Source organism: Antechinus flavipes, chromosome 2, assembly GCF_016432865.1.
Source record: "Antechinus flavipes isolate AdamAnt ecotype Samford, QLD, Australia chromosome 2, AdamAnt_v2, whole genome shotgun sequence".
Lineage (NCBI taxonomy): Eukaryota > Metazoa > Chordata > Mammalia > Dasyuromorphia > Dasyuridae > Antechinus > Antechinus flavipes.
This window is the reverse complement of record NC_067399.1, coordinates 273,245,833-273,271,807: the sequence shown is the minus strand read 5'-3', so window position 1 is coordinate 273,271,807 and position 25,975 is coordinate 273,245,833. Positions and strand designations below refer to the sequence as shown.

Sequence of the window (25,975 nt, the reverse complement as noted above, 5' to 3'; positions counted from 1 at the left end):
CTACGAATTTCCCAGAAGTGTCCTAAGGTGGTTTTATTTATGTGCATATATATATCTATATATGCATTTTGTATATAGAAACAGGGAGAATACACACTTATGTAGAAGCGTATATACGCTATAATGCATATTATATACTCGTATGTAAAGTATATCTGTATCTATAAATATCTCTGTATCAGGTGTATATATGTATGTCACACACATATAATATTTAGCTTCCACTGTAATGAGCAAGGCTTAGGGTGCTTGTGACCGAACTCACGCCCACAACTACCAGGCCCGGGACCCCAGAAAAACGCCCCACCGCGTTATGGTAGTAACTCCCGCGCGCTCCCACTCGTGTACGGAAGCTTCGCGCTCCACTCTGGAGAACTACCTACTGCCTGCCACGCGCTCTCCGTCTCCGAGCAACGGCTGCTCCCATCCCCCCCAAATCTCCATCCCCGACTTCGCTCTCAGCCCCACCCTGCTTAGTTTCTCCTTGTAGCCAATCCGCAACTAGGACATTACCAGTTCTAAAGACGATTGGAGGAAGCTCGATGCTCATCATTTGGAGACTCCTCCTGTCAGGTCATTTTGGCTACGAAGGCAAAGGTGGAAACGAGTACTCTTTCGGCTACCGGAGCGGGCTGTTGGGGTAGGTGAGGGAGGGACCCGGGACCTGGGACCCTATCTCTGACCACTCTTTTCCTGTGGGGCGCGGCTCCATCCGGGCCTGGGGGCGGAGCCATGGCTGTCGTAGGGGTCTGGACTCTTGACTTCCTTGCTTGTTTTTGGTTCTACTGCCCAGGCGCCCCAGGCCTAGCTACCCTGCTCGGACCTTGGCCAGTGGGTTGCTGGGGCCTGACGGGATCGGCCGCTTACACTAGCCCCAAGTTGCTATGACGATTCAGTAGTCATCGTCTAGATGAAACTAGAAGCTTTCATTTCCGGCTCCTAGAGACCAGTTTAGGCTCTCCTGAGGCCATTTAACTCCTCCCATGGACTCCTGCGCTTAAAGGTTCCCCAAATACTAGTCGTGCATCAAGGAATTGTCACTTGCCTGGGTTGTGCGCCAAGATAGGGGAGGAAAAAAATGACACAATCTCAATCAGTCTAATAAACATTATTAAGCTTTCCCTCCACCGAGGATATCGTGTCCTTATCTACAGATGCTCTTAAAAGCTGCCCCTTTTTTTTTTTTTTTTTTTTTTCCTTGAGTCTCTGAACCCTCCCAAGATATTTTGGGATTAAGGTCTAGGTTTCTTCTTAAAGACCACCAAGCCACTTTGATTCTCGTTGATTGGCCACCAATAGGTCTCAGGCCAAGCCCCATTTGGTTCCTGTTTGGGTCCTATTTGACTCGCATCAAAAGTAAATAGCAATCATTTCTGCTTTGTCTAGAAACCTTGAGGGTATTCCCTTCCCAGATTTATAGTTTATTTAATTGTTGTTGTTGTTTGGACTATGTCTTTAATCACTGTATGAGGGAGGCCTCAGTCAGACTGAAACCTATCGAAGATCTTAGTTTAAAAAGGTAAACTCCACTGCATTCAGAGCCATATCCCATCATCCTGATCTGCATCTGAACGCTAGACCTAGATGGCTATGGAGGGGAAAGGGAGGAAGGTGATCTTGCACAGCCCTCTTTCAGTTAAATCCAATTTATTTGCAAGTCACGGCATCACCTCCCTCATGTCATGGTCCTCTTTCAGTGAAGGACAAACAATAACTGGGTACCAGGCACAGTGCTAAACTCTGAAGATACAAAGAAAGGCAAAAGACAGTCCATGCTCTGAAGGAGCTCATAGTTACATGGGGGAGGTTTACATTCAAATAACTATGTTCAGTTAAGACAGCTGTTGGATAATTTGGAGATAATCAACTGAGGAAAGGCAACAGTATTAAAAGGGGGATTGAAAAAGGCTTCTTGTAAAAGATGGGGTTTTAGCTGAAATGTGAACGAAATCAGGGAAGCCTCAAGGTAGAGATGAGGAGAGAGAGAATCCTAAATATGAGAATGGAAATATACAGTTAGGAGATGACTTATTCAAGAACATTGAGAAGGCAAATATCATGTGATGGCAGAGTAGAAGGAAGGAGTAAGAAAACTAGAAAGGTATGTGTGTGAGTTTGTGGGGGCATGTAATTAATGAAAGGCTTTGAAGATCAAACAGTGTTATGTTTGATCTTGGAGGTGTTAAAGAATTACTGGAGTTCATTGAGTAATGGGGATAACTTGGTCTCTCAGCTGCCTTTTTGGATTTATGCTTAGGGTTATAGAGGTAAGGTACAATGGAAAGCTTTCATTTCCTCAGGCATTTACTGACTATTGTGTGCCAAACACAGGGTATATAAGACACAAATGTGTGTCCTTTGAGACTCAAGGTTCCTGGACAATTCTGGGAAGAAACTGCACTTACAGAGAAGAAAACAAAATCTATAAAGAAATGGTAGTTGGGGACTGGGACACTAGAAACTGGAGTAATCAGGGAAGAGTTCTATAGAAGATGGTATTTGAGCAGAGCCTTTAAAGGTGTTATGGATTTCAAGAAGTGGAAGTGAAGAGAGAATATTCCAGGTTTGGGGAACAACCTATGCAAAGGTATGGAGGCAAGAGATGGAAACTTTTCTAAGTTTTAAGAGCTTTTCTCTTAAATAGAAAATCCTTATCAGCAAATTGAAGATGTGTTAACTTATACTTGGGCTTATTTTGTCAGAATGTAGGCAATTTAGTCAGAAGACTTGAATTCTCATCCTCTATTTGCTATTCACTACCTTCTTTGAATTTGGAAAGTCAGTTAACATATGTGGAACAGAGTTAACTGAGCTCCTTTCCAAGTCTAAAACTCTGCTCTTAAGGCCATGGAATTGCATCCGAATCTGAACTGACTCTAAGCTCTGAGTTTTGATATCTGCTATGATATAACCTTTCTCATTTTAAACAAGTCATTTAACCTTTGTTTCCTCCTTTGTAAAATGAAGGCATTTCTCTCTTCCTGTTCTTGTGTTACTGGAGGAAGTCACACAACAGAATTGAATCCCTTACAAATTTGTGTTATCTTATTTTAATTTGTTTGATTTTCTATCTTTCTCTCTCCTTAGCAACTGTTCAGATCTTGTTTTCTCTCCTCAAGCCCTCAGTGCTGCCCCCATACCACCTGTGACTCAACTGAGCAGATGTCATTGCCTATTGTTTTACTAAGAATATCAACACATTTAGTTTTCTCATTTTCTCAATTCCATTTTACATCTTTAAAAATTCATAGATTCCATTTGTTTTTACATCCTTTCTTCTTGGATATACTCTTCTATTTTATCTGTCCTTTTCCTCCTTAATCCTATTATCTGAGGAATAAATGGCCCTTTTCCTTGCCAAGACCAATGTTGCTATTTGTACTCTATGTGTGTCTCCTTTCATATATTCTCAGATATTGTTTTTTGGATAATTCCTTTCTCATTTTCAACAGGTCTTACTAACTGGCTTCTTTCTTGCTGCCTAAATGAGGTGGCTGATGTAGCACCAAATGTTGTTATTTAGGCACCAGATGATGTGCTTTAGGAAAAGAACCAAAAGTTGAGGTTCAGTCATGTGAAGAATTCACAATGGCCATTTTCTTTGACAAAAGGTAGATTTATTTAAGAGAAGAGATTACAGACAAAATAGGAGCCAGGAAGGGTATAATATGAAATAGGGTTGGGAAAGCATAGAAAGGAATTTTATAGAAAGGACAAGTTCCCTAGTGGAACTTGTTATTTACCAGGAGAAAGGAAACACTGCACAAGGTTGGGCAGGCTAAATCCTGAAAGGGACTTAACACCCTAAAAGAGTTAGTTATAAGGAGGAGAAGTGGGTTCTGGAGCAGAGTGGTATTAAAAGAGATACAGTGTGGCATGTGGGAGGAGTTAAGGAAAAGGCAACATGAGGCAGTGTGGTGGACTGACTCAAAGGAGAGTAGTAATGAAGCCATGTTTTATAGGGAAAATTTAGCCTCAATGACTTGACATAACTTGGATTTCTTGACTGGATTACCTCCAGAAGATGGGAACCATGGAACTAAACTGATCTTGGTTAGCAAAGCTTTTTTCCTGCCTGACCCAGAGAATAATGTTTATCAATTCTTCAGTTTCTGTCTACCAACCACACCCACCATTTAGAACCTCATCATAAATTTGTTCAGATCTTCTCTATCCTTAAATTTTTATATTTTATATTTGTATATATTATATTATTCCCCCAAAATAGTCTTCCACTTCTCCCATCCAAAGATTACGCTGAAAAATAAATAGGATAGGAAATAACAAATAAAATAGGAAAAATAAGCAATTCTGCGAAACAAAAGTATATTCAGTGTCTTCATTCATAGTTCCTCACCTCTGGGAGGAGGGAAGTGTAATCTTATAGCTCTTTTATAGGGTCAGACTTGGTCATTATAATCACATTGTTCAATTTTTTTTTTTTGATCTTTCCATTTATATTAATGTAGTCATTTACATTGTATGTACACTGTAATGCTTATTGTGTCCACAACACTTAGCACTTGGTAAGCACTTAATAAATAGTTTTTCATTCTATTCTGTCCACTTCACTCTCTTATCAATTCATATAAGTCTTTTTATGCTTCTCAGTATTCTTCCTAGTCATTTTTCTTATAGTGAAGTGATATTTAACTCTATATACACAGTTTACTTAAGCTGTTTCCCAAATAATGGATAGCTATTTTGTTTCCAGTTTTTGTGTGCTAAGAAAAGTTGTGCTATAAATATTTTGGGGGGATGTGAGATTTTTCTGTCTTGGGCCATATACTCCTTAAAAAAATGTCCATTTTACTTTGCTAAATTCTACTAAAAGTAGTTGCCAAACTACTGTATGGTGTCTTCTTTTTATGGGTAAACTTTGCATGCTCTCTCCTGCTTAAGCTCACTACAGGCCAAGAGTTGCTGCCAAGTAGAACCCTTCTCTTTTTTCTTGGAAAGCTGCAGAACATCTATCATTCTCTTTGTTGTAGAATTTCCCTATTTCTACTCACTTCCTAATGGTAGTGAACTTCTGCCTTCTGAACTCTTCCTGCTAGACAGTTATCAGGATATATCCTAAGTACTCCTGGACCTTGATGTTCAGTCAATCAATAAACAATTATTAAGTGCCTACTATGTGTCTAGTACTGTGTAAGATGTGAAGATACAAAAAGAGGCAAAAGACAGTTCTTGCCTTCAACTAGCTTACAAACTAATGGGGGAGAAAACATGCAAACTAATGTATACAAAGCAAGCTCAATACAGGATTGGTAGGAAATAACCGAGAAGATACTGGAATTAAGAGGGGCTGGGGAAAACTTCTTGTAGAAGGTGGGATTTTAGTTGGAACTTAAATGAAAGCTTTTGAGTCAATGGAATGCATTTCAGGCATGGGGGACAGTTAGAGAAAATACTAGTTTTGATTATGGAACATCCAGGAAGCCAGTGTCACAGTGCAGAAGAGAACATGTAGGGGAGAAAGGTATAAGAAGACTGGAAAGGTAGGAGAAGTTATGAAGAGTTTTGTGGGCTTTTATTTGTTCCTAGAGGAAGAAAGAAGCCACTGTAGTTTATTGAGTAGGAAGATAGAGAGGAGAGTGGGGGATTAGAGTATATGATACGGTCAGACCTTCACTTTAGAAAAAAAATCACTTGAATGGTTAAAATGGAGGATGAATTAGAGTAGGGAAGAGACTTGAGGCTGGCAGACCCTTCAGCAGGTTATTGCAGTAATTCAAGCACGAAGTAATGAAGGGTTGTACCAGAATGGTAGCAGCGTTAGAGAGAAGGGGGTGTATTCAAGAGCTGTTACAGAGGAGGAATTCAGAATAACTTTTAGGTTGTGAGTCTGAGAGACTGGGAGGATGTTGTTGCCCTCTACAATAATAGGGAGGGTTTGAGGAGAGGAGGTTAGGGAGAAAAATAATGAGATCCTTTTTGGACTTAGTTGAAGACATCTGCTGAATATCTGTTTCTAGATGTCTGAAAGGCAGTTGGAGCATAGCAGAGATGTTGGGGCAGGATAATTAGTAGGTATCCAGTTTCTCAACCCTTAGGACCTCAGATCCTTTCAGTCAAAGTTTAACTCTCTCTTATATATAACTCTCTTATATAGGTTTCTCCCATTTAGAGTGTGAACTCTTTTAAGAGCAGGGACTGTCTTCTTTTTCTCCCTCCCCCCTCTCCTTTCCTCTGCCATTGTTGTGTATCTCAACGTTTGGCACGTAGTAAAGCTTAATACATTTCATTTTCATTCATTCACAGTGAGGTATTCCAGAAGTTCCTGTTTGTGTATAGACATGTTGATTGCATTAAGCCTTAGAACATTGAGAGCCTCTTGGAAGAGACCCAAAAGGAGTTTGGCTTGTCCATTAGCACAGGAAAAATCCAAGTAGACAAAGAATATCTCCTGCCCAGATTTCAACATGCATTTGGACGGACATTCTATAGAACTTGTCCAAGATTAAGTATATCTGGGATAGTTAATTGAACTATCACTTTCAATAGTTGCAATTGAACACAAGATCATCAATGAGCTGGATTGCATTTGAGAAAGCTGACCTCAAGCTTCCTATAAAAACAAAGTCACATCTTTTTATTACTTTCCACTGGTGTTATATATGCTAAAGAGATACACAGGATATAATTGTTTCTGAATATCACACAGAGAGCAATGAAGAGGTTCATGAAGGGTGTGAACAAGCTATAGCATAAAATCAACAAGAAATTTCAAAGAACAAGAGTAAAAGATATCATCAAGGAATTATATGTGATAGAGAAGATAAGTTGGTCATATGGCAAGAACAATGTCAGGTAGATAAGAGTATTTCATCCTCTTGCTCTTAAGAGAAATTAAAATAGGCCTCCAGCATGTTGGGTGGGTCTCCTATGATGAACTTTTAGGAAAACATAGGCAAGAGTTATACAGCTTAGCAAGCAAGGAGAGGATGTGCCCTGAATCATTAGAGGAAATTTCAGAATTGATGAAATCACCTGCCCATTTAAGCACAAAAAAAGAAAAAAAAATACACATACACATACAAAGCTGGCAGGAGCAACACAATGAGATGTGGAGTAAATGACAAAATGCATACAGAGAATCTTTTTAAAATTCTAAGCTTAATTGTAAATAGATTTTACTTTTATTTTAGAGTAATAATTATTTAAGTTAATTTAAAAAATAAATAATGAAAATATTTTGAACTTTAAGCCAGAAGATATAACATTTCATTTTCTACCTTATAGTAATGTTATCCATGTATAAATCTTTTTTTTTGTAAAAGTAAACATTTTATTTGCTATTCTTTTTATATATCATTATTACTTTCCATTGACTCTCCTACCCTTTACCCTCCAGAATCTTTTCTTCAAACAAAAAAAAAAGCATGGTTAAATAAAACAAATCAGCACATGACTCTTCCTAACAACATTTGCTGCATTCTATATGTACTGTCCACTATTTTTTTTACTTATAGGAGGGAGACACTCTTCTGAGTAGTTTGCTGAAGTAACAATTAGTCATTGCTTTGATCAGAATTTGGATAATCAGTATTATTTTCCTTTACATTATTACCACACAGAAATCTGATGAAGTTAAATTTCTTTGAAAACAGCTTCTTTAAAATCTTATTAGTATCTCTCTCTCTCTCATTAGACAAATGGAGAGCTTTTGAGAATATATATTTTAAGTGTGGAACCTTCAAGTTCTTACAAAATGTAATGTATGTTTTTCAGCTAAGATTCCAAATGAAATCATTTGAGAGTATTGATTCTGCTATTCCAAGGTCCAGTGGTGATCTCTGGGCAGAAATCTGTTCCTGTTTGCCAAATCCTGACCAGGGGGATGACCCCAAAGATGCCTTCTCTGATTCCTTCATGGATTTATCTTCTGGAGGTGAGAATCAGAGAGAAGCTGCAGACTTGACTGTTAGGCCAAACCTAAAGCCTTGGGCTCCGTTGCAGGATTCAGAAGTGTATCTAGCATCTCTAGGTGAGTACAGAGTTTTGTCAGCATGGTATCATGGTAGTAATGCTTTACCAACTGCATCAAATCTGGTTTTCTGTTCAGTTAAATTTGTTCCTTTTAATTTTTTTAGTGGTATTTTGGATTTTTTTTAAAGGCATTTGGGGTTAAGTGATTTGTCTAGGATCACACAACTAGTAAATGTCTGAGGCTGGATTTGAGCTCAGGTTCTCCTGACTCCAGAGCTGGTGTTTGATCTACTATATCATCTAATTGCCCCTGGATTATGTTGTTTTGATATATCCAATCTTCTCCTGGTATAACTGGGCTATCTAACTAACTCTTCCTGCCTTTCACTGCTCATGCTGCGTTTTTGTTCAAAGATGCTCCACATTTACTGTGTCAATATTTAAATTTGACTGAAAAATGGGATAATAGGCCACATGTGAGATCCTGTAATTTGAAAAGTCATGCTAGGTTGCTTTTTGATATGGAAAGATACTTACTCCAGATCAGCTTCTTGTTAATTATTTTGCTTAAATAAGGATAATAATACTTGTACATCTTACTTTACAAGGCTGTTGAAAGAATCTAATGAAATATATGTAAAACATTTTACATACCTTTGCCACATAAATGAATCATTATTCTGAATAAGATAAAATTGTTAGAGAACAGATGACAGCTTTTAAATGTTGAAAAAGCAGACTTGGTTTTTTTGTTGTTGTTGTTCATAATTAAGACCAATGATGAAATTATTGAAAAGCAGGTTTTGAACCAGTAAACTATACATAGCAATTAGAGCTGTTTTGAAGTGGAATGAACTACCTTGGGAAATAGTGACTTCTCCATTACTAGGTATTTGTAAATCGAAGATTAGATGACCACTTATAAGGGATATTATATAAGATAGGGATTCTTCCTAAATTGAACTTTATAACCTCTGAATTTTTTCCCACTGTTGAGATTCTGGGGTTCTACAGTGACAAGACAAAGTATATGTCATAAAATAATATATATTTAAAGTACAAAGGGTTTGAGAGACCATCTGTTCCAATGTCTTAATTTTAAATATGAAGGAAATGAAGGCCAAAGAATTAAGTTGATTTGTTCAACATCACATAGGTAGTAAATATCTGAGATGGGATTTCTGACTCCAAAGTCCAAGATTCTTTCCTTTATACAACAAATTGCCTTTGATATTTAAGAAGAATCCTCATCTTTTTAATACCCTGTTTAGAAACTCCCAAACTGGTTGCTTTTATAGCTGATTAATCCACATATTTTATTTTGACTTCTATGAGCTTTATTTTTAGATAATGAAATTTCTTTTCTTTTTTTTTGATAATAGCCTTTTATTTTTAAATACATGCAAAGATAATTTTCAGCATTCACCTTTGTAAAACCTTGTTTTTCAAATTTTTTCCCTCCCTTTCTTACTACCTCTTCCCCTAGATAGCAAGTAATCCAATATGAGTTAAATATGTGCAATTCTTCTAAGCATGTTTCCACATTTACCTTTTTTTTCCTTCCTTTTTTGCTGATGCAACTGGGGTTGACTGACTTGCCCAGGGTCACACAGTTAAAGCAGTATTAAGTAAGTGTCTGAGATCAGATTTGAACTCAGGTCCTCCTGAATTCAGGGCTGGTACTCTATCCACTGGGCCATCTAGCTGCCCCATGTTTCCACATTTATCATGCTGCACAAGAAAAATCAGCTCAAAAAGGAAAAAAAAAAAAAAAGGAGGGGGAAAAAAAGCAAACAACAACAAAAATGGTGAAAAAATTATGTTGTGATCCACATTCAGTCCCCATAGTACTCTTTCTAGTTGCAGATAGCTTTCTCCATCACAAGTCTATTGGAACTGGCCTGAATAAGATGGTGACATTTCTTAATCTCAACCCTAGATCTTAAAGTGCAAAGAATTTGGAGTTCATGTCATCTTATTCATTGGTTATAGTGATGTCCTATTATTGTTTATTTAATTTCTATTTCATTCTGAAGAATTATATTACACTTAAAAGAAACCCCAAAATGGATAAAAATTTTAGGAGAAAATAACTTATAAAAATTTTATAATGTTTAGTCAGATAATTTTAGGAGCCTTGATGATTGGGAGGAAGTAATTGTTTTAGGGTAATTTTGGAAAAAGGAAATATACTACAGATGAAAGAGTGAACATAATTTTTAAGGAACAACATGGAAAGATAAAAGGGGAGATATCAGGGCAATGATAGAAAAGAATTTGATAATAATGGGGAATGATCAGGAAGATAAATTTATCAAATTAAATTTGTTGGGATTCTACCAGGACAAAATAAATGGGTCATTGCTATGGGTGAAGCATTGTAGCATTGTAATTAGAGATATCCAGAGCATGTATTTAATGACTGATAGAAAAGAAGTAAAAGGACAAAAATCCTTTTGATTATGTCAGAGCCATAGGCTTAGTGGGTAATCAGTATACATGTAGTAATGATGAATATTTCCGTAAATGGTGACTGATTCTGAATATTAGATTCCATATTTTCTTTTTTATATTATTTAGGTGGGCGACTATAATTGCTGTAATTCCTTCTCTGAGAGGTAGAACCATTAATGGTAGATTGTGAAAGAGAGGAGAATTAATAATAGTATATAATGTGGCTCCTACACTAAACTACCTGGATCTCTCTCTCTCTCTCTCTCTCTCTCTCTCTCTCTCTCTCTCTCTCTCTTTGAGACTGAATTAATTTAATTTAATTTATTTTTTTTTTTAATTATAACTTTTTATTGACAGAACCCACGCCTGGGTAATTTTTTACAACATTATCCCTTGCACTCACTTCTGTTCCTACTTTTTCCCTCCCTCCCTCTATCCCCTCCCCCAGATGGCAAGCAGTCCTATACATGTTAAATATGTCATAGTATATCCTAGATAAAATATATGTGTGCAGAACCGAACAGTTCTCTTGTTGCACAGGAAGAATTGGATTCAGAAGTTAAAAATAACCCGGGAAGAAAAACAAAAATACACTTTACATTCATTTCCCAGTTTTCTTTCTTTGGTTGTAGCTGCTTCTGTCCATCATTGATCAGTTGAAACTGAGTTAGATTTCTTTATTGAAGAAACCTGAATCTCTCTTGATCACCTTGGAGCAAAGGGCTCTCAAGAAATGGAAGCTTTCCATGACTAAAACATGACTTTTCCAAAACCAGAATAAGCACAAATTTCATTTATTATTTTCATTTTCAAATCTTATTAATTAAAAGAACACTTAGTTTAAAAACAATTATTTTATTATTTGGCTTTTTTTCTACTGTTGGGAAAATGAAATGCTTCAAATATTTAACTCTTAAAAGTAGTTGGTTTTCTTGTTGGTGATTTACAACTTGATAATAGGGATTAATTATTTAAATCAATATACACTTTCAAAAGTTAAAACCATTGTGAATTTTAAAATTTGTTTGTTTTGGTTGTCATTTGGTGAAGTCATTTGGCCTAGAATTTTACATATTAATCCATATGCTGTAAAAAAAAAAAAAAAAAACCAAACAAACCTGAAATTGGAAAATGTAGTTAACGGTGATGACATCTCCACATTCTTTTAAATGAAATAGATCTGTTTAATCAGTTTTAACACTTAAAATAAAAATAAAATTAATTAAACCTATCAGTACACAGCATATTAACCAAATTCAAAGGGAATGCAGAATACCTTATTAGGTTTTGAATATCTAGGCTGCAACTTGAACAACTTAAAAAGGCTCCCTCTCTTTTTTGACATCTCTAATCAAGAATTTAGTAATAGAGAGATCTTGGAAATTTTAGATTAGTGAGTTTTCACCCAAAATAAGTTAGTGTCTAATGAATGATTGGATGTTCCATTATCTTCTCTAAGTCATCTTTTCTAGTTCTTTCTCATGAGGTTTGAAGAAGTTGGTTTCATGTCACTGTATTAAAAAGAAGCACCACATATATTTCTTTATTAAAGCTTTTTATTTTTCAAAACATATGCATGGATAACTCTTCAACATTAATCCTTGCAAAACCTTTTATTCCAATTTTTCTCCCCTTTTTTCCTCCTTCCCCCAGATGGCAAATAGTCCAATATATGTTAAACATAGTAGAAATATATGTTAAATCCAATAACCATATATGTTTCTTGAAGAAACTATTGTTGAGTTGAAAATTGACAGTATTCACGTTGTCAGGAGAAACAAATATTCCTAAGACAATAACATGCTGGGCTTTTGTGAATACCAAGAAGGTGAACATTGCTTTGATTATAAAGTCTAATAGATTTTACTGTTCTAGGATTTTTTGATTGAGAATGGAAAACAAAAAAGAAATAGTGAAGGTAAGGAAAAAAGTTAGTTTCCCTTATCATAATTGATTCATATCTAAATCCATTTTGGAAGAATTGGTCAGTATCGAAAGAACTTGAGTAATAAACATTGGTTTTTCCAATTTAGTTAAAGTCTCACTCATCATTAGATATCTTTCCTTTTTCCCTTAGAGAAGAAACTAAAAAGAATTAAGGGTTTAAGCCAGGAAGTGACTTCCAAGGACATGCTTCGTACCCTTGCTCAGGCCAAGAAAGAATGCTGGGATCGATTCCTTCAGGAGAAATTAGAATCTGAGTTCTATATGGAGGGTCTTGAGTCTGATGAGAGGTAATGAGCCGCTGGGCAATAATATTTCTCTACTTTAATTTATCACAATTTGTTTCAAATTTTCTTATTATAGAAACAATTTGATTACTGAAAACAGCTTTCTCATTTCCCCTAAATCAAAGGACAGTCTTATGTCCTGATATCAGTTAAAATCAAATCAAAAAAATTTTTTGTGGTTTTTTTAAACTATAGCTACATATTTCAATATTAAAAATATCCTCTGAAGTTGTCTTTTTAACAGGAAGGTCTTTTCTTTATCTTTAGGCTGACAGTGTGTTTTTGGAATGTATGTTAGTATCTTTGCTGGAGCAAATGTTGCAGGCTATATCTTAATTATGTAAGCTGAACTACTTGGGTGTATGGCAGAAATGAACCAGTTCCCTATGTATATTTTTAAATATATAAATATATATTAAATATGTTTATATATATATATCTATACCCATATATACAATTTTTAAGGTGCTTAATTTAGGTGTGTTTTACTTTTTAAAAATACCCCTTTAATAATATTTACTGAGTTCCAATCTTAGGTATCTTGGTGATATAAAAAATATTAGGTGAAATTTTTGCTTTCAAAGCTTGCAACTTAAAAGAAGATTATTTATACATATAGAAAAAGAACTAATGATACAATACAGAATGTATTAAATGAATGTTATGAACAATAACACTTTCAGAGCAGGAGATCATTGTGGGCAAGAGTGGGAAGGGAAGAATCCCTTATGTGGCAGCTGGTCATACGTAAAAGGTAGTTTATCAGTTGGATGCTTTTATCTTGAGAATTGCTTGTGGAAGGAAATAAGAAGAGACCCATTCACTTTTATTGGTGTGGATGGAAGGTGATGGGGTATAGGGGGAGAGAATGTGCCCTCCAGAAATGAAAAGACAAACACCACTGATCATGGTTCTTTTTAAAAAATATAATAGCTTTTTATTTTTCAAAACACATACAAAGATATGTCTTCATATTCACCTCTGCAAAACCCTGTGTTCCAAATTTTTCTCCCTCTTTCTCCTTCTTCCCTCCACTAGACAGCAACCAATCCAATATAGGTTAAACATATTGCTCCCAGTTCTACAATTCTATTTTGATCAAATGTTCAAGGCAACAAATTGGTAGGGGATATGATGGAGAGTAATAAGCATGATAATCCTTAAGTGAATTCATCAATGATGTCGATTAAGTTCACCTTCTAGCCCTTCTCTTTTGTAGTACTTTGGAACATTTCAAGAGGTGGCTGCAGCCAGACAAAGTGGCTATCAGTGCTGAAGAGATACAGTACCTGATTCCGCCAGAGTCACAGTCTGAGAAGCCCGGGGAGGAGCCAGCAGCCGTGGAACAATAAACCACACACACCACGCAGCTGTCACAGGTCCCCAGAGACCAGTGGAGTTCTCAGCAGCAAGTAATGAAAGGAGAGTTGAAGGTTAAAAAAAAAAAAAAAAAAAAAAAAGAGAAGCAGTCCAAATTTCTACTCTGCAAAGCAAACAGCTGCAGGCCTCCAAAGACCTGCTTAGGATCTAGCATATGTGATTGCCTTGGATGAAGTGACTGGTCCTGTGCATACTGGACCCAAATATTGCTTTTCTCTCTGTTGTTTTGCAGCTCTTCCATGCCCTGAAGCTTCAGGTTAGATCACTGTTAGTAATCTGATGAAGGACCAAGCATGGAAAATGTTTGGAGAAATTGATGCCCTAGGCTTGAATGGACAAATTATGTGAACTTTTTTTCCTTCCTTCATGGGTAAACAAACTCAGAGCTCTCATATTGCTGGTTGTATCCCTACATGGCAAAAGATTTCTGTTTAAACCTATCAGACACAATGTTTCCTGTTTATGTTCCAAACACCTCTATAAATTTTGTAAGGGCACAGGGGAGGAAAAAGTCTACCTCCTCACATATCAGCCCCTCTCAGTATGCTCTGCAGTGATATTAAATAATACCCCTACCTGACATATGTATTATGCTTCATGGTTATTAAAGCCCACCCACTTAAGTTATCTTACCTGATCCTCACCACAGCCCTGTGAACTAGATAAAGCATAAGTTGTTATTCCTATTTTAGAGTTGAGGGGGTGTCTTTTGCCCAGGATCCTATCTAGTAAGTATTAAAGCTATGACTATCATCCGGATCTTCTTATCCTAAATCCAATCCTTTTTTTTTTTTTTTTTTTCTGAGGCAATTGGGGTTAAGTGACTTGCCCAGGCTCACACAGCTAGGAAGTGTTAAGTGTTTGAGGCCAGATTTGAACTCAAGTTCTCCTGACTTCAGGGCTGGGGTTCTATCCACTGCACTACCTAGCTGCCCCCAATTCTTTTTTTCATTAAATGCTTTTTCACTAAAAGATGAAGTGGCAGAATCCTGAAGGAAAAGGATTTTTTTTCCTATTGCCTTATTTATTTTTGTAATAGGTTTAGAATGGGGAGAATATTGAGAATATATGTATGTAAGTATGAGTATCTTTCTATTTCATTTTTTCAGCTGTCTTATTAAAAATTCTAAGTTCTAAATCACATTTTAAGATGATTTTTAGTATTTGGTTGGTATTACAACTGAAAAGTTTTGTTTTTGTACCTCTGGCTCTCCTGAGCCATAAGCTTTTTTTTGTGTTTAAATTGTTTTGATTTGGTATATACTGACCATAAAAAGCTTTTCCCATCTTAATACCTATTTATATGTATCATATTTCTCATGGCTACTTTCAGGGAGAGAAAAAAGGAAAAAAAATGCACGAAGCAACAGAATTGGTGCCTGCATTGCCTGTGACCTTCTATTTAATGAGTATTCTTCTAGCATTATAAACCTCAGGTCGTCTTTATGGGCAGTGTTGCTTTTGCTGCCAGAGCTCCACAGTCTAATTCAGGCATTGAACTAAGGTAATTGGTACCTTGATAATTGGTACCAAATTCAGATGGAAAAGAGTGTTGTAAAAACCATTGATTGTTCCTCAATTGAATGCTTGGTCTGAAAGAAAAGAACCTTGGCTATACTCAGAATTTTAAATTTCTTGAACAGCCTTTGGAAATATTTGTTCCTTTTTAATTAGTGATACATATTTTGGTCAGGGAAAGTTTAGGAACTGTTTTTTAACCAGCAGGCTTCATTCAGTTTGGTAACTTAGTATCCATGACAGATCCAGAGAGATGTGCCATAGTGTCTGTAAATTCCAAGGAAACTGGAATTGGCTCCTGGGATTGCTGTAAGGAATATAAAGGAAAATCATCTCTTTGATGATTTTCAACATCTTACCTATGCTTTGTGGTTATCTGTTGGCCTTACAATAAATAGATGGATTTTTGTTTTTAAGGTTTTATATTTTATCATTTTGAGAAACAGTACCTTTTTTTTTTCTTGGTGACAATTATTTTAAAAAATCAGAGAAGGGGGACAGCTTGTTGGTATAGTGGATACACACTAGCCCTGAAATCAGGAGGACCTGAGTTCAAACCTGGCCTCAAACACTTAATACTTCGTGGTTATATGATTCTGGGCAAGTCACTTAATCCCAATTGCCTCAGCCAAAAAAAAAAAAAAAAAAGTCAGAGAAGAAGAAGGTTGTCACTAATAGCTAGAACACCCAGAGAAAGTGTTGCTTTCTAGGAAATAGGAAACTAGTTGAATAGTATCTTTACAACTCAAGCAAAAATCCATCACTGTCTTTTTCCTACTCTTTGGCATATTTAAAAAAAAACAAAAGGAAATTTTTTTTAAAAATGTAAATAATATTTTATTTTTTCCAATCACATATAAAGATAGTTTTCAGCATTTTTATTTTTTTAAAGATTTAGAGTTCCAATTTTTTCTCCCTCCCTTTCTCCCTTCTCCTCTCCCCAAGATGGCAGGCAATCTGATATAGGGTATATTTGTACAATCATGTTAAGAATACATCCAGATTAATCAGTTTGTGAAAGAAGAAATAGAACCAAAGGGAAAAAAGCACAAACATCCCAAATTAAGTGAAAATAGTATGTTTTGATCTGCATTCAGATTCTATTTCTCTGGATATGGATAGCAGTTTCCATCATTTGGCTTTAGAATTGTCTTGGATCATTGCATTGCTGAGAAGAGCAAAGTCTATCATAGTTGATCATTGCAACAATGTTGCTCTTACTGTGTACAATGTTTTCTGATTCTGCTCACTTTACTCAGAACCCGTTCACGTAAGTCTTTACAAGTTTTTCTGAATTCTGCCTATGCATCATTTCTTATAGTATAATAGTATTCCAATATATTCACATATCACAACTTGTTTAGCCATTAATAGGCATTCCCTCAATTTCTAATTCTTTGCTGCCAACACAAAAAGAGCTGCTATAAATAATTTTATTCATATAGGTTCTTTTTTCATTTTTATGATTTGTTTGAGCCAGCAGTGGTATTGCTGGATCAAAGGGTATGCACAGATTGATTGCCCTTTGGACATGGTTCCAAATTTCTCTCCAGAATGTTTGGATCATTTCACAACTCCACCAATAATACATTAGTGTCCCAAATTCCCCACATCTTCTCCAACATTTATAATTTTCCAAAAGAAAAATTCTTGAGAATGGGAAGATAGAAGTATCTGGGATGTTTTGCTTTATATACAGATTTAGTAGTTGGAGCAGACATTGAAGAAAGAGCCAGGTGATTTTAAAAAATGTTTTATTAATGCTTTTAAAAAATACTCACTGTTTCTTCCCACTGACTTCCCATACTTAACTGAGTAGACCCCTCCATCATTAAAAAAAAAAAAAGTTTAGTCAAACAAAATTGAATTAGTACAGAGGCTATATCTGAAAATGTATGCTTCATTCCACACCTTTGCTTCTCTGCTGAGAATTATGATTGGTCACTTCTGCATTAATCAAAATTTTGAAGTCTTTTAATATTTTTTCCTTCACATTATTGCAGGCTTGGTTCTGCTTACTTCATTACCATTTCATACAAGTCTTCCCAAGTTTGTCTGAATTCTTAAGTATTCACTTCTTAAGATACAATAATATTTTACCACATTCATATGCCATCATTTGTTTAAGTCATTCCCCAGTGGATGGGTTCTTCTTTTATTTTCAGTTTTTTAATACAAATATGCTGCTATAAATATTTTTGTATATTTGTGAAACATCTTCCTCTGTCTTTCACATTCTTGGGTTATGTGCCTTGTAGTGATATTAGGTATAATTCCAAATTGTTTCCTAGAATAATTGGATGATTCTCCACTTCATGTAACAATGCGTTTATGTGCCAGTCTTCCTACAGCTCATTGATCATTTTCATCTATCATAGGATCAAAGAATCATACATTTATAACTGATGAGTCCTCAGAGTATCTTTTTCAATCCCCTCTGTCCTTTTTTATAGATGAAACTAAGGCCTAGAGATGTATATTTACTTGACTAAGGTCATGCAGTTAAATAAGTGTTCAGTTGAAATTTGAACCCAGATCCTCTGACTCCAAATCTAATGTTCTTTAACAACTCATATTTCTGTAGCTTTTTAATGTTTATAAAGTGTTTTTCTTCTGAGGTACTTCAATTTGCAGTTTTATTAGTGATTTGGAGCATTGCTTCATATGGTTATTGATAGTTTGCTCTTTTATCTGTTAGGGAATAGTTCTGGTTCTTAAATGTTTATATTAATTCTTTATGTATCTTGGATATTAGACATGGAGATTTGTATATTGCTTTCCTTATTACTTCTGTAGATTCGAAGCAAATATTCTGACTTCTTTAAGCATAAACTTCCCTCTGGATTCATGGTTTCATTATTTGGAATTTTTCCTCCTTAGTTGCAGTTTACAACCTTACCTTACCTTACTTGATTTCTGCCTTTGCTGTAAGCTAAAAAAAAAAAAATCATCACCTGATGGCCAATCCTTTAGTAAATGAGCCTTTGCACACTTAGTGAGACCTCAAACCAGAGGCACAGAATTCAAGGACCAGGCTTATATGTAAAGCCTTTCCAGCTTGGCAATATGTGGAAGTTTTCCACTTCAGCCTTTGAGAACCCTGCTTCATTGTACTACACATGAGTAAGATGAGACATTGAAATTGGTATTTAGTGAAAGAGTTGAACTTTATCATGAGAATAATCACATTAGCCCCAAATTTTCTTCATTCTGTGAAAAAAAAAAGCAAACAAATTTTAATACTCTGGAGTCTTAGCATAGTTTCTTATCCTACTTAGTTGCTCATCAAGTGACCTTGGAAATGGAGGGTTTTCTGGGTAATGCTTCCAGAGATCACTGAAATTCATGAAGAAGGAAAACGGTCTTTATTATCCCTTACTGTCTTCCCTGCCTGTATCTCAAGTTAAAAAAATAGAAAATTGATGATTGGAGAAATAGTTTATGTTAAATATAAAGTATTGGAATGAAAATTACCTCTGGGAGTAGAGCAGTAGTGAATTCCTTGACATAAGCTAGAGCAGGTAAGATTTATGCCAGAGAGATAAGGGGCCAGCTGATTAGTGTGTTTAATGGTTAAAACAAAATAAAATAAAAACAGCAATTATTCCACGGTCTGAAAAGACTTGTACTGGAATTAAATGGGATTGTCCCCAGTACAAACTCCAGAAATGTGGAGGCAGCAGATGAACAAACAGTAAATCAATCAGTGGTTGCCAACATACTTACTTGCCTGGCAATGCTATTGGTGATAAAATTGTTTGAAGAGAAATGGTGTTTTGGACTGGATGGCTGACTATTAGGGTATAAATGTCTGGAAGAGATGCCTATGCCCTATCCCTCAAGGCAAGACTATATGCCCTAGTTGCTGGAGATAACTACCTTTTCCAGAGACCTCAAAGATCTGTTTGTTTGTTTGTTTGTTTTTACTTCTCTGAGGTGCTTCTGGACTCTAAAGGATATTGCTATGCATATGCTGCCCCATGGGCTCCAAAACAGAATAAAAGACTTGATTTTCTAGCAAGGCAGTAAAAGGCAGAGTCTAGTAAAAATAGGTGCATTAGTCCAGCTCACTCAGGAGACCTGTTTAGAGCTTGAGGCGGTTACTATATAACACTAACATTTATGTAGTATTTCTCTGTGGCATGCCACAACTCTGAAGGAAATAGTACAAATATGATTATCCCCATTTTTGTTGTGTGGAAACAAACTCAAGGTCAGGATTAGAATTTGAATTCAGATCTGACTTTCCATTACTTTCTCTCTATAAAAGGAGTTACCAATTGCTGTGGTACAGATGGGGAAATGAGAGTTCCATAAGCAGTTGTTGAAAAATCTGTTTGCTATACTACTTCTTACCCCCCAAGCTTCCATAAAGTATAATGAAATTGTATCCCCCCAAAAAGGTAACATATCCATGGAGAGATCCATAATCTGAATGAATGTTCTTTGCTTCCTTTGTTTGATCCCTACTACAGTTTCTTTTGTCTCTCTTTTGAATGGAGGTCTTTTTCTTTTCACCGCTACACCTCTTAGAAAAAATTGTCTATGCCCGATATCTATTTATTACCCACTCTTTAATCCCCATGTATTTTACCTTTTTAAAGTGAAGCTGGTGTCTCAAAGGGTACCAGTTTTCTAATAATCGCCAATCCAATCCCCCTCAACCTCACCCCCAATTCTCATCAACACTGATCATTCCTCCCTTGGTTTTAGAGGCAACTCCTACCTCTCTGACCCCTTCTCTGTTTCTTCCAGCTCTTTTTTCTCTCCAGAGAAAATGATCCCGGAGGGTCAGTGATCTTCAGGGTTCTGTCTTTGGCCCTCTGTTCTCTCCCTACTTAGCAAATTCCCTCTTACAGCTTTAACTATCACATCTATGCTGATGTCTCATATTTGTTTATGTTTCTTGACTTTTGTGCTCCAAACCTACCTCTTCAGTTGGCTATGTAGAATATTTCATCTGGATGACCTACACCACTGCAAACTCAATACATCCAAAACCCAACTTTGGCTTGCTGTTTTTTTAATTATCTTTTATGAGTGGCATCCTGGTTTTCCATGTTTAAAATCTTATTTTTTTCTCTTCCCTAGCTCACATTTCTCATAATCAGTTTTATTGATTCAACCTCAATAATGAAATATTAAGAGGTGATTCAGGTCAATTCCAATAGACTTGTGATGGAGAGCCATCTGCATCCAGAGACAGGATTGTAGAGACTGAATGTGGATCACAACATAGTATTTTCACCTTTTTTGTTGTTGTTTTTTACTTGCTTGTTTTTTTTCTCATTTTTTTCTTTTTGATAACATTTTTCTTGTGCAGTATGATAAATGTGGAAATAGCTACAGAAAAATTGCACATGTTTAACATAGGAGAGAGGGAAGAGGGAAAAGGAGGGAGAAAAATATGGAACATAAGGTTTTTCAAGAGTGAATTTTTTTTGTTTGTTTTTTTGTTTTTTTTTCCTTTTAAAAATTTTTTAAGTGTTGAAAACTTTTTGTATGTATTTTGAAAATAAAACGCTATTATTAAAAAAATTAAACATTAAGCACTTAGAATGTGCTTGACATTGTGCTAAGCTGTGTATACAAAAAGGAAAAAGCTAGCCCCTGATTTTACAGCCACCTCTGCAAAATATTTCTCATTTACCTTCTGCCTTCCCTTTCTTGGCACTACTCTGGTACTAGTTCTCATCACCCATCCTCTTGGAGGATTATGATCACCTCACAGACCTTTCCTCCTCCATTTTTTCTGCTCTTCAGTTGAGTTTTCATAGCTCAGCCTGAGTGATCATTCTTCTTTGAAACTCTACTCATGTCACTTGTCTGCTCAGAAATCTTCAGCGACTCATTATTGCTTACTCAGTATGATTCACACCTCCCTTTTCTTGGCTTTTTCTTGCATGACTTTCTTCCCTGCATTAAAAACCTTGGCCAAACTGGATAGTCCTTTTTCCTGAAAAGATGCTCCACACTTTTTCACCCCCATATATTGATTCATGTGAAACTTGAGAACTTTCACTGGGAATATTTTCCCTAAATTTTCTTGAAAAGCCAGTTCAAATGCTACTTCCTCGACAAAGACTCTGATCTCACTCAGATCTACCTTCCTTCTGAGACCTCAAGCCACATTTTGGTTCCTGTCTCTTTTCTGGGTCACTGGTCTAAGAATTCTCCCCTAGGAGGGATTGGTAAGTACTGGGGGAGGGGGGGAATGGGCCACTTTTCCCATGAAGTTGGCAACAGTTTGGTGATTTTTACTTTAGTTCCACTCAAACTACCTTTATGACCAGTTGGGAGCTTCTTAGGGCTGAGGACAGCTGGGTGGCACAGTAGATAGAATGCCAGGCCTGGAGTCAGGAAAACTCACTCATATTCATGAGTTCAAATCTGGCCTCAGACACTGTGATCCTGGGCAAGTCACTTCATCTTGTTTGCCTTGGTTTCCTTATCTGTAAAGTGACCTGGAGAAGTAAATGACAACCATTCCAGTATCTCTGCCAAGAAAACCTCAAAAGGGATCACAAAGAGTTGGACGTGACTGAAATGACTGAACTGATTGAATCATAGAGTTGTGAAACTGAGGCCCTAATGGACAGATATGAAGTGAAAAACAAGCTTTTCATATGCTCTCCTGGCCAATTCTGCCTTCGAGATCAATGAATTTGTTAAGCTCCCATCTGCCTATTGTGAGGAGCTCCTTCACAGAACCAGGAAAGAAGGAGAAACCATTGAATGACTTCTTCTGGAAGGTAATTTTGAGCCTATCACATAGATCTTAAGAATGAACTCTGAAATTATGGCATTATGTAATGTCAATTCCTGCTAAAATTATTGAGTGGATGATTATAAAGGGGTGTTTTGTGGACATTTAAAAATGAAGGTGATTACCAATAAATGGATAAGTTAAAAAATGAGTTAATTCCAGAATAACCTAATCTCCCTCACCCCTTTTTTTCCCTTATAATTATTAGGCTAGTAGATGAGAATAATACCACAGATAGAATAGGAAAGTGGCAAGATACAGAAGTTATTTTTATCGCTGAATTCTTCAGTTTTGCTCATGGACATAAAGTATGTTTAAATTTCATCAAGGCTTTTGACAAAAATCTCATTTCCTAATCATTCCCAGGACATGATGAAGATTTTCAGAATAAATGATAATACAATTAGATGCATTCAGAACTAGTTGATTAGAAGTAGAGTGTTGATTAATGAATTGGTGCTAACCAATTAGGTAGGTCTCTAGTGAAGACTATCCTTGTTTCTATTGTGACTCATTCTCAGTGACTTAGATGGAGACATACATATAGCATGCTTACAAAATTTTGGATGGCCTAAAGACAGGAATGCTAGTTTGCAAAATTAGGATCTAGGAATATCTCAGGAGACTGGACTAGTGGGACAACTCTAGAAGACCAAGCAGTAAAGATTCAAAATGTTACACATTTAAATATAAAATAGTAGACATGGCTAGATGACAAATCACGGTAGAAAAACGTTGGAATCTTTGTGTACTTAAGAGTTGATAATGAGTCACTGTGATGTGGCAGCCAAAAGAATAATTCATTTTAAAATTGCATTAATAGAAATACAGAGTTCAAAATGTGGGGAGTACTAGTTTCATTGAATTTTGCCCTAAACTGAAGCTACAGCATAGTGTCCAATTTTAGGTACCACATTAAAGGCAAGATACAGTCTAACTATAAGTGATCAGAATCCTGAGGGGACTGAAATCTTACTGTCTTGAGATTAGCAGAAGGGTCTTTTATCTTGAAAAGAAGACTAAGGGATAATAGATTTCAGCTGTTTGAGAGATACAAAAAATCCATTCAATTTGTCCTATTGACTCCAGAAAGCATATAGTTCCAACCAATAATTGAAAATTATAGAGAAGCAAATTTCAGCTTAATATAAAGACAAGCTTCCTAACAAATTTAAGTGAGGTAGTGAGTTCTTAAGTAGTTTTAAGTAGAAGCTTAATATTCATTTTTACAGAATATTATAGAAAAGATTTTTCTTTTGCCCAGGTGTTATGCTAAAATGAACTCTGCATTCCCTTTAAACTGCAATTCTATAATTAAAGGAATCTGTACTTTTTATCTGTTAAATAGCTATAAGTGGTTCTTGGGACAGATTGTTTGTGGTAGGGAAAAATCTATAGGTTTCTCATTCCAGGTTCAATTTCAGAAGCAGAGATTGGACCTTAAATTTTTGCATTTTAGATCTTTTATTTTCACACTGTACTGAGCAAGTCTTTTTCAATCTGGCTCTTCTTGCCTTGCCTAGATGCTCTGATAGTTGGGCCAGGCTCAATCCTTTAGGCAGGGAGGTTCCCTGCCTTATAAGCAAGAGGATCTTTATCTTATTCTGACCCATTTCTTTCTCAGAGGTATAGCTTCCTGTGCAGATCAACTGGTTTGAAGAACTGTAACAGTCAAATCAAAAAACAAAAAACAACATAAAAACCTGAAGCTTATGGGCCTCTCTGATCTTTAAAGATTACTTATGGGTGTTGGACGCTGGGCTCCCTCTTCTGCCCAACATCTTACCTTGCCATTTTCTAGATATTCATTTGCCATTTTTATACATCTTATTTAATTCACTGACCAATACCTATGCCATCTCCCTGCTTGTGATAGGATAGGAAATCATATGTCGCTGATGGAGAATATTCTCTATGCAACTCCAAACATTTGGCTGCCTCAGTGAGTTGCCCTAATGTAAAAGTGGATTTAATTCAGAAATGATATAGTGACAGCTGCATGGACAAGGTGTGATAGCTCCATGAAACTGAGTGTACTAAGGTGTGAGAATAACTTCTCTGAAGGCCATCACTGACCTCTTTACCACTTCTTTCATAGCTTAAGAACCATTTCACCAAGTGTGTTGGCAATTGATACCCAGTTATATCAACTGTTGCTAACCCATCCTTCATACTCTGGGGCCCCATCCAGAATCTAGATCTAGTTGCATCTAATAAATGAAAACTACTTGTATCCTTTACCCAGAACCCTTCTTCCTACACTACATGTGCTCCAAGATATTTGTATTAGAACTTGAGCTTCCCCTTGTGTGAATTAAAATGCTCCATTAATAAAAGAACTATTTTATACCTAACTAGTGTCTTTTTTTTTTTTTTTTGGTGAAATCTCCAAGTTCTGTAACTGCTGATAAAAACAAGAATAGCAGCCCAAGCCAATGAGATGTTAAGGTACTTGTCTTGTGGCTTGCACCAGTATTTTTACCTTAATTTTGGGAGGACAATATCGGGGCTCAGACCATGGTAAGTGACACCAGAGTTCCTAACTCACTTCTGTATCAGTCAAGGACACATGAAAATATTCTGAATTTCCTATGTGTGCTGTCCACACACGGTTAATAAGTAAAGGTGCCAAGAATGATTAGAACATAAAAGAACCCCAGAGATATTCTTCAAGGCTTCAAGGGTGTGTTCAGATAGGGAAGGATTCAAGTTCTTTGCAAAGAAAATTGAGTTATTTATGAAAGAAGCTGAAAGTTTCTCTGATAAGGCCTCATTTCTCAAACATAAAAGGAACCAAATCAAATTAATAAGAGACATATCCCAATTGATAAATGATCAAAAGATATGAACTATGCCCAAAGGGCTACAAGATCATGCATATCCTTTGACCTAACAATACTACTACTAGGCATGGATCCTAAAAGAGATTTTAAAAAAAGGAAAAGGACCTATATAAACAAAAATATAGCAGCTCTCAGAGCAAAAAATTTGAAATTGAGTGGATGCCCATCAATTGGATAATGGCTGAATAAATTGTGGTATGTGATTATGAGGGAATATTATTGTTCTATGGAAAAAGATGAACAGGATGCTTTCAGAAAAACCTGGAAACTCCTCCATGAACTTAAGCAAAATGAAATGTACAAATTAATCGCAATGTTATAGGATGATTAGCTGTGAATGATTTTGCTATTATCAGCAATACAATGATCCATAATTACTCCGAAGGACTTATGAAAAAGTCTTATCCATACTCAGAGAAAGAACTTACTGTATCTGAATACAGATTGAAGCATTCTCTCTTTTTAATTTTATTTTTTAAAGGGGGGAGATCTATGATTTTTTTCACAGCATGACTTTTATAGAAATGTTTTGCATAGTTTCACAGGAGCTTTCTTAATGGAAGCTGGGAGTGGAGAGGAAGGGAGAAAATCTAGAACTCAAACATTTTAAAAAAGACAAATGTAAAAAAATTGTTTTAAGTGTAATTGGGGAAAAATAAAAAATATTAAATATGAAAGAAGTTGAGAGCTCTTTTCTGTAATGTCATGAACCTGAAGCACAAATGTAGAATGATATGGTATTCTCAGGAAAGGAGAAGATAAGAGATGAGCAAGACTTAGCAAGAGGTTGTGGGGCTATTAGGATTCTGGAATTGGCTAGGAGGGTGTTATTGAGCAAGCCAGAAACTATA

General features: G+C 36.0%; 1 protein-coding gene across 1 annotated transcript; it reads left to right on the top strand.

Moving 5' to 3' along the window:
- Window positions 1–533: 533 nt before the first annotated feature.
- CCDC32 (coiled-coil domain containing 32) lies at window positions 534–24,635 on the top strand. Its single transcript, XM_051977087.1, has 4 exons — window positions 534–640; window positions 7,735–7,990; window positions 12,464–12,620; window positions 13,837–24,635. Exons 2-4 carry the CDS (start codon window positions 7,747–7,749, stop codon window positions 13,967–13,969), a joined length of 534 nt encoding a protein of 177 aa, XP_051833047.1. The 5' UTR covers window positions 534–640; window positions 7,735–7,746; the 3' UTR covers window positions 13,970–24,635.
- Window positions 24,636–25,975: the final 1,340 nt, after the last annotated feature.

Coding starts and splice junctions, on each gene's coding strand:
- CCDC32 (XM_051977087.1), top strand. CDS start 7,747: ATGAAATCATTTGAGAGTATTGATTCTGCTATTCCAAGGTCCAGTGGT. Junction 7,991..12,463: donor AGTGTATCTAGCATCTCTAG/GTGAGTACAGAG, acceptor TTTTTCCCTTAG/AGAAGAAACTAAAAAGAATT. Junction 12,621..13,836: donor GGTCTTGAGTCTGATGAGAG/GTAATGAGCCGC, acceptor TCTCTTTTGTAG/TACTTTGGAACATTTCAAGA.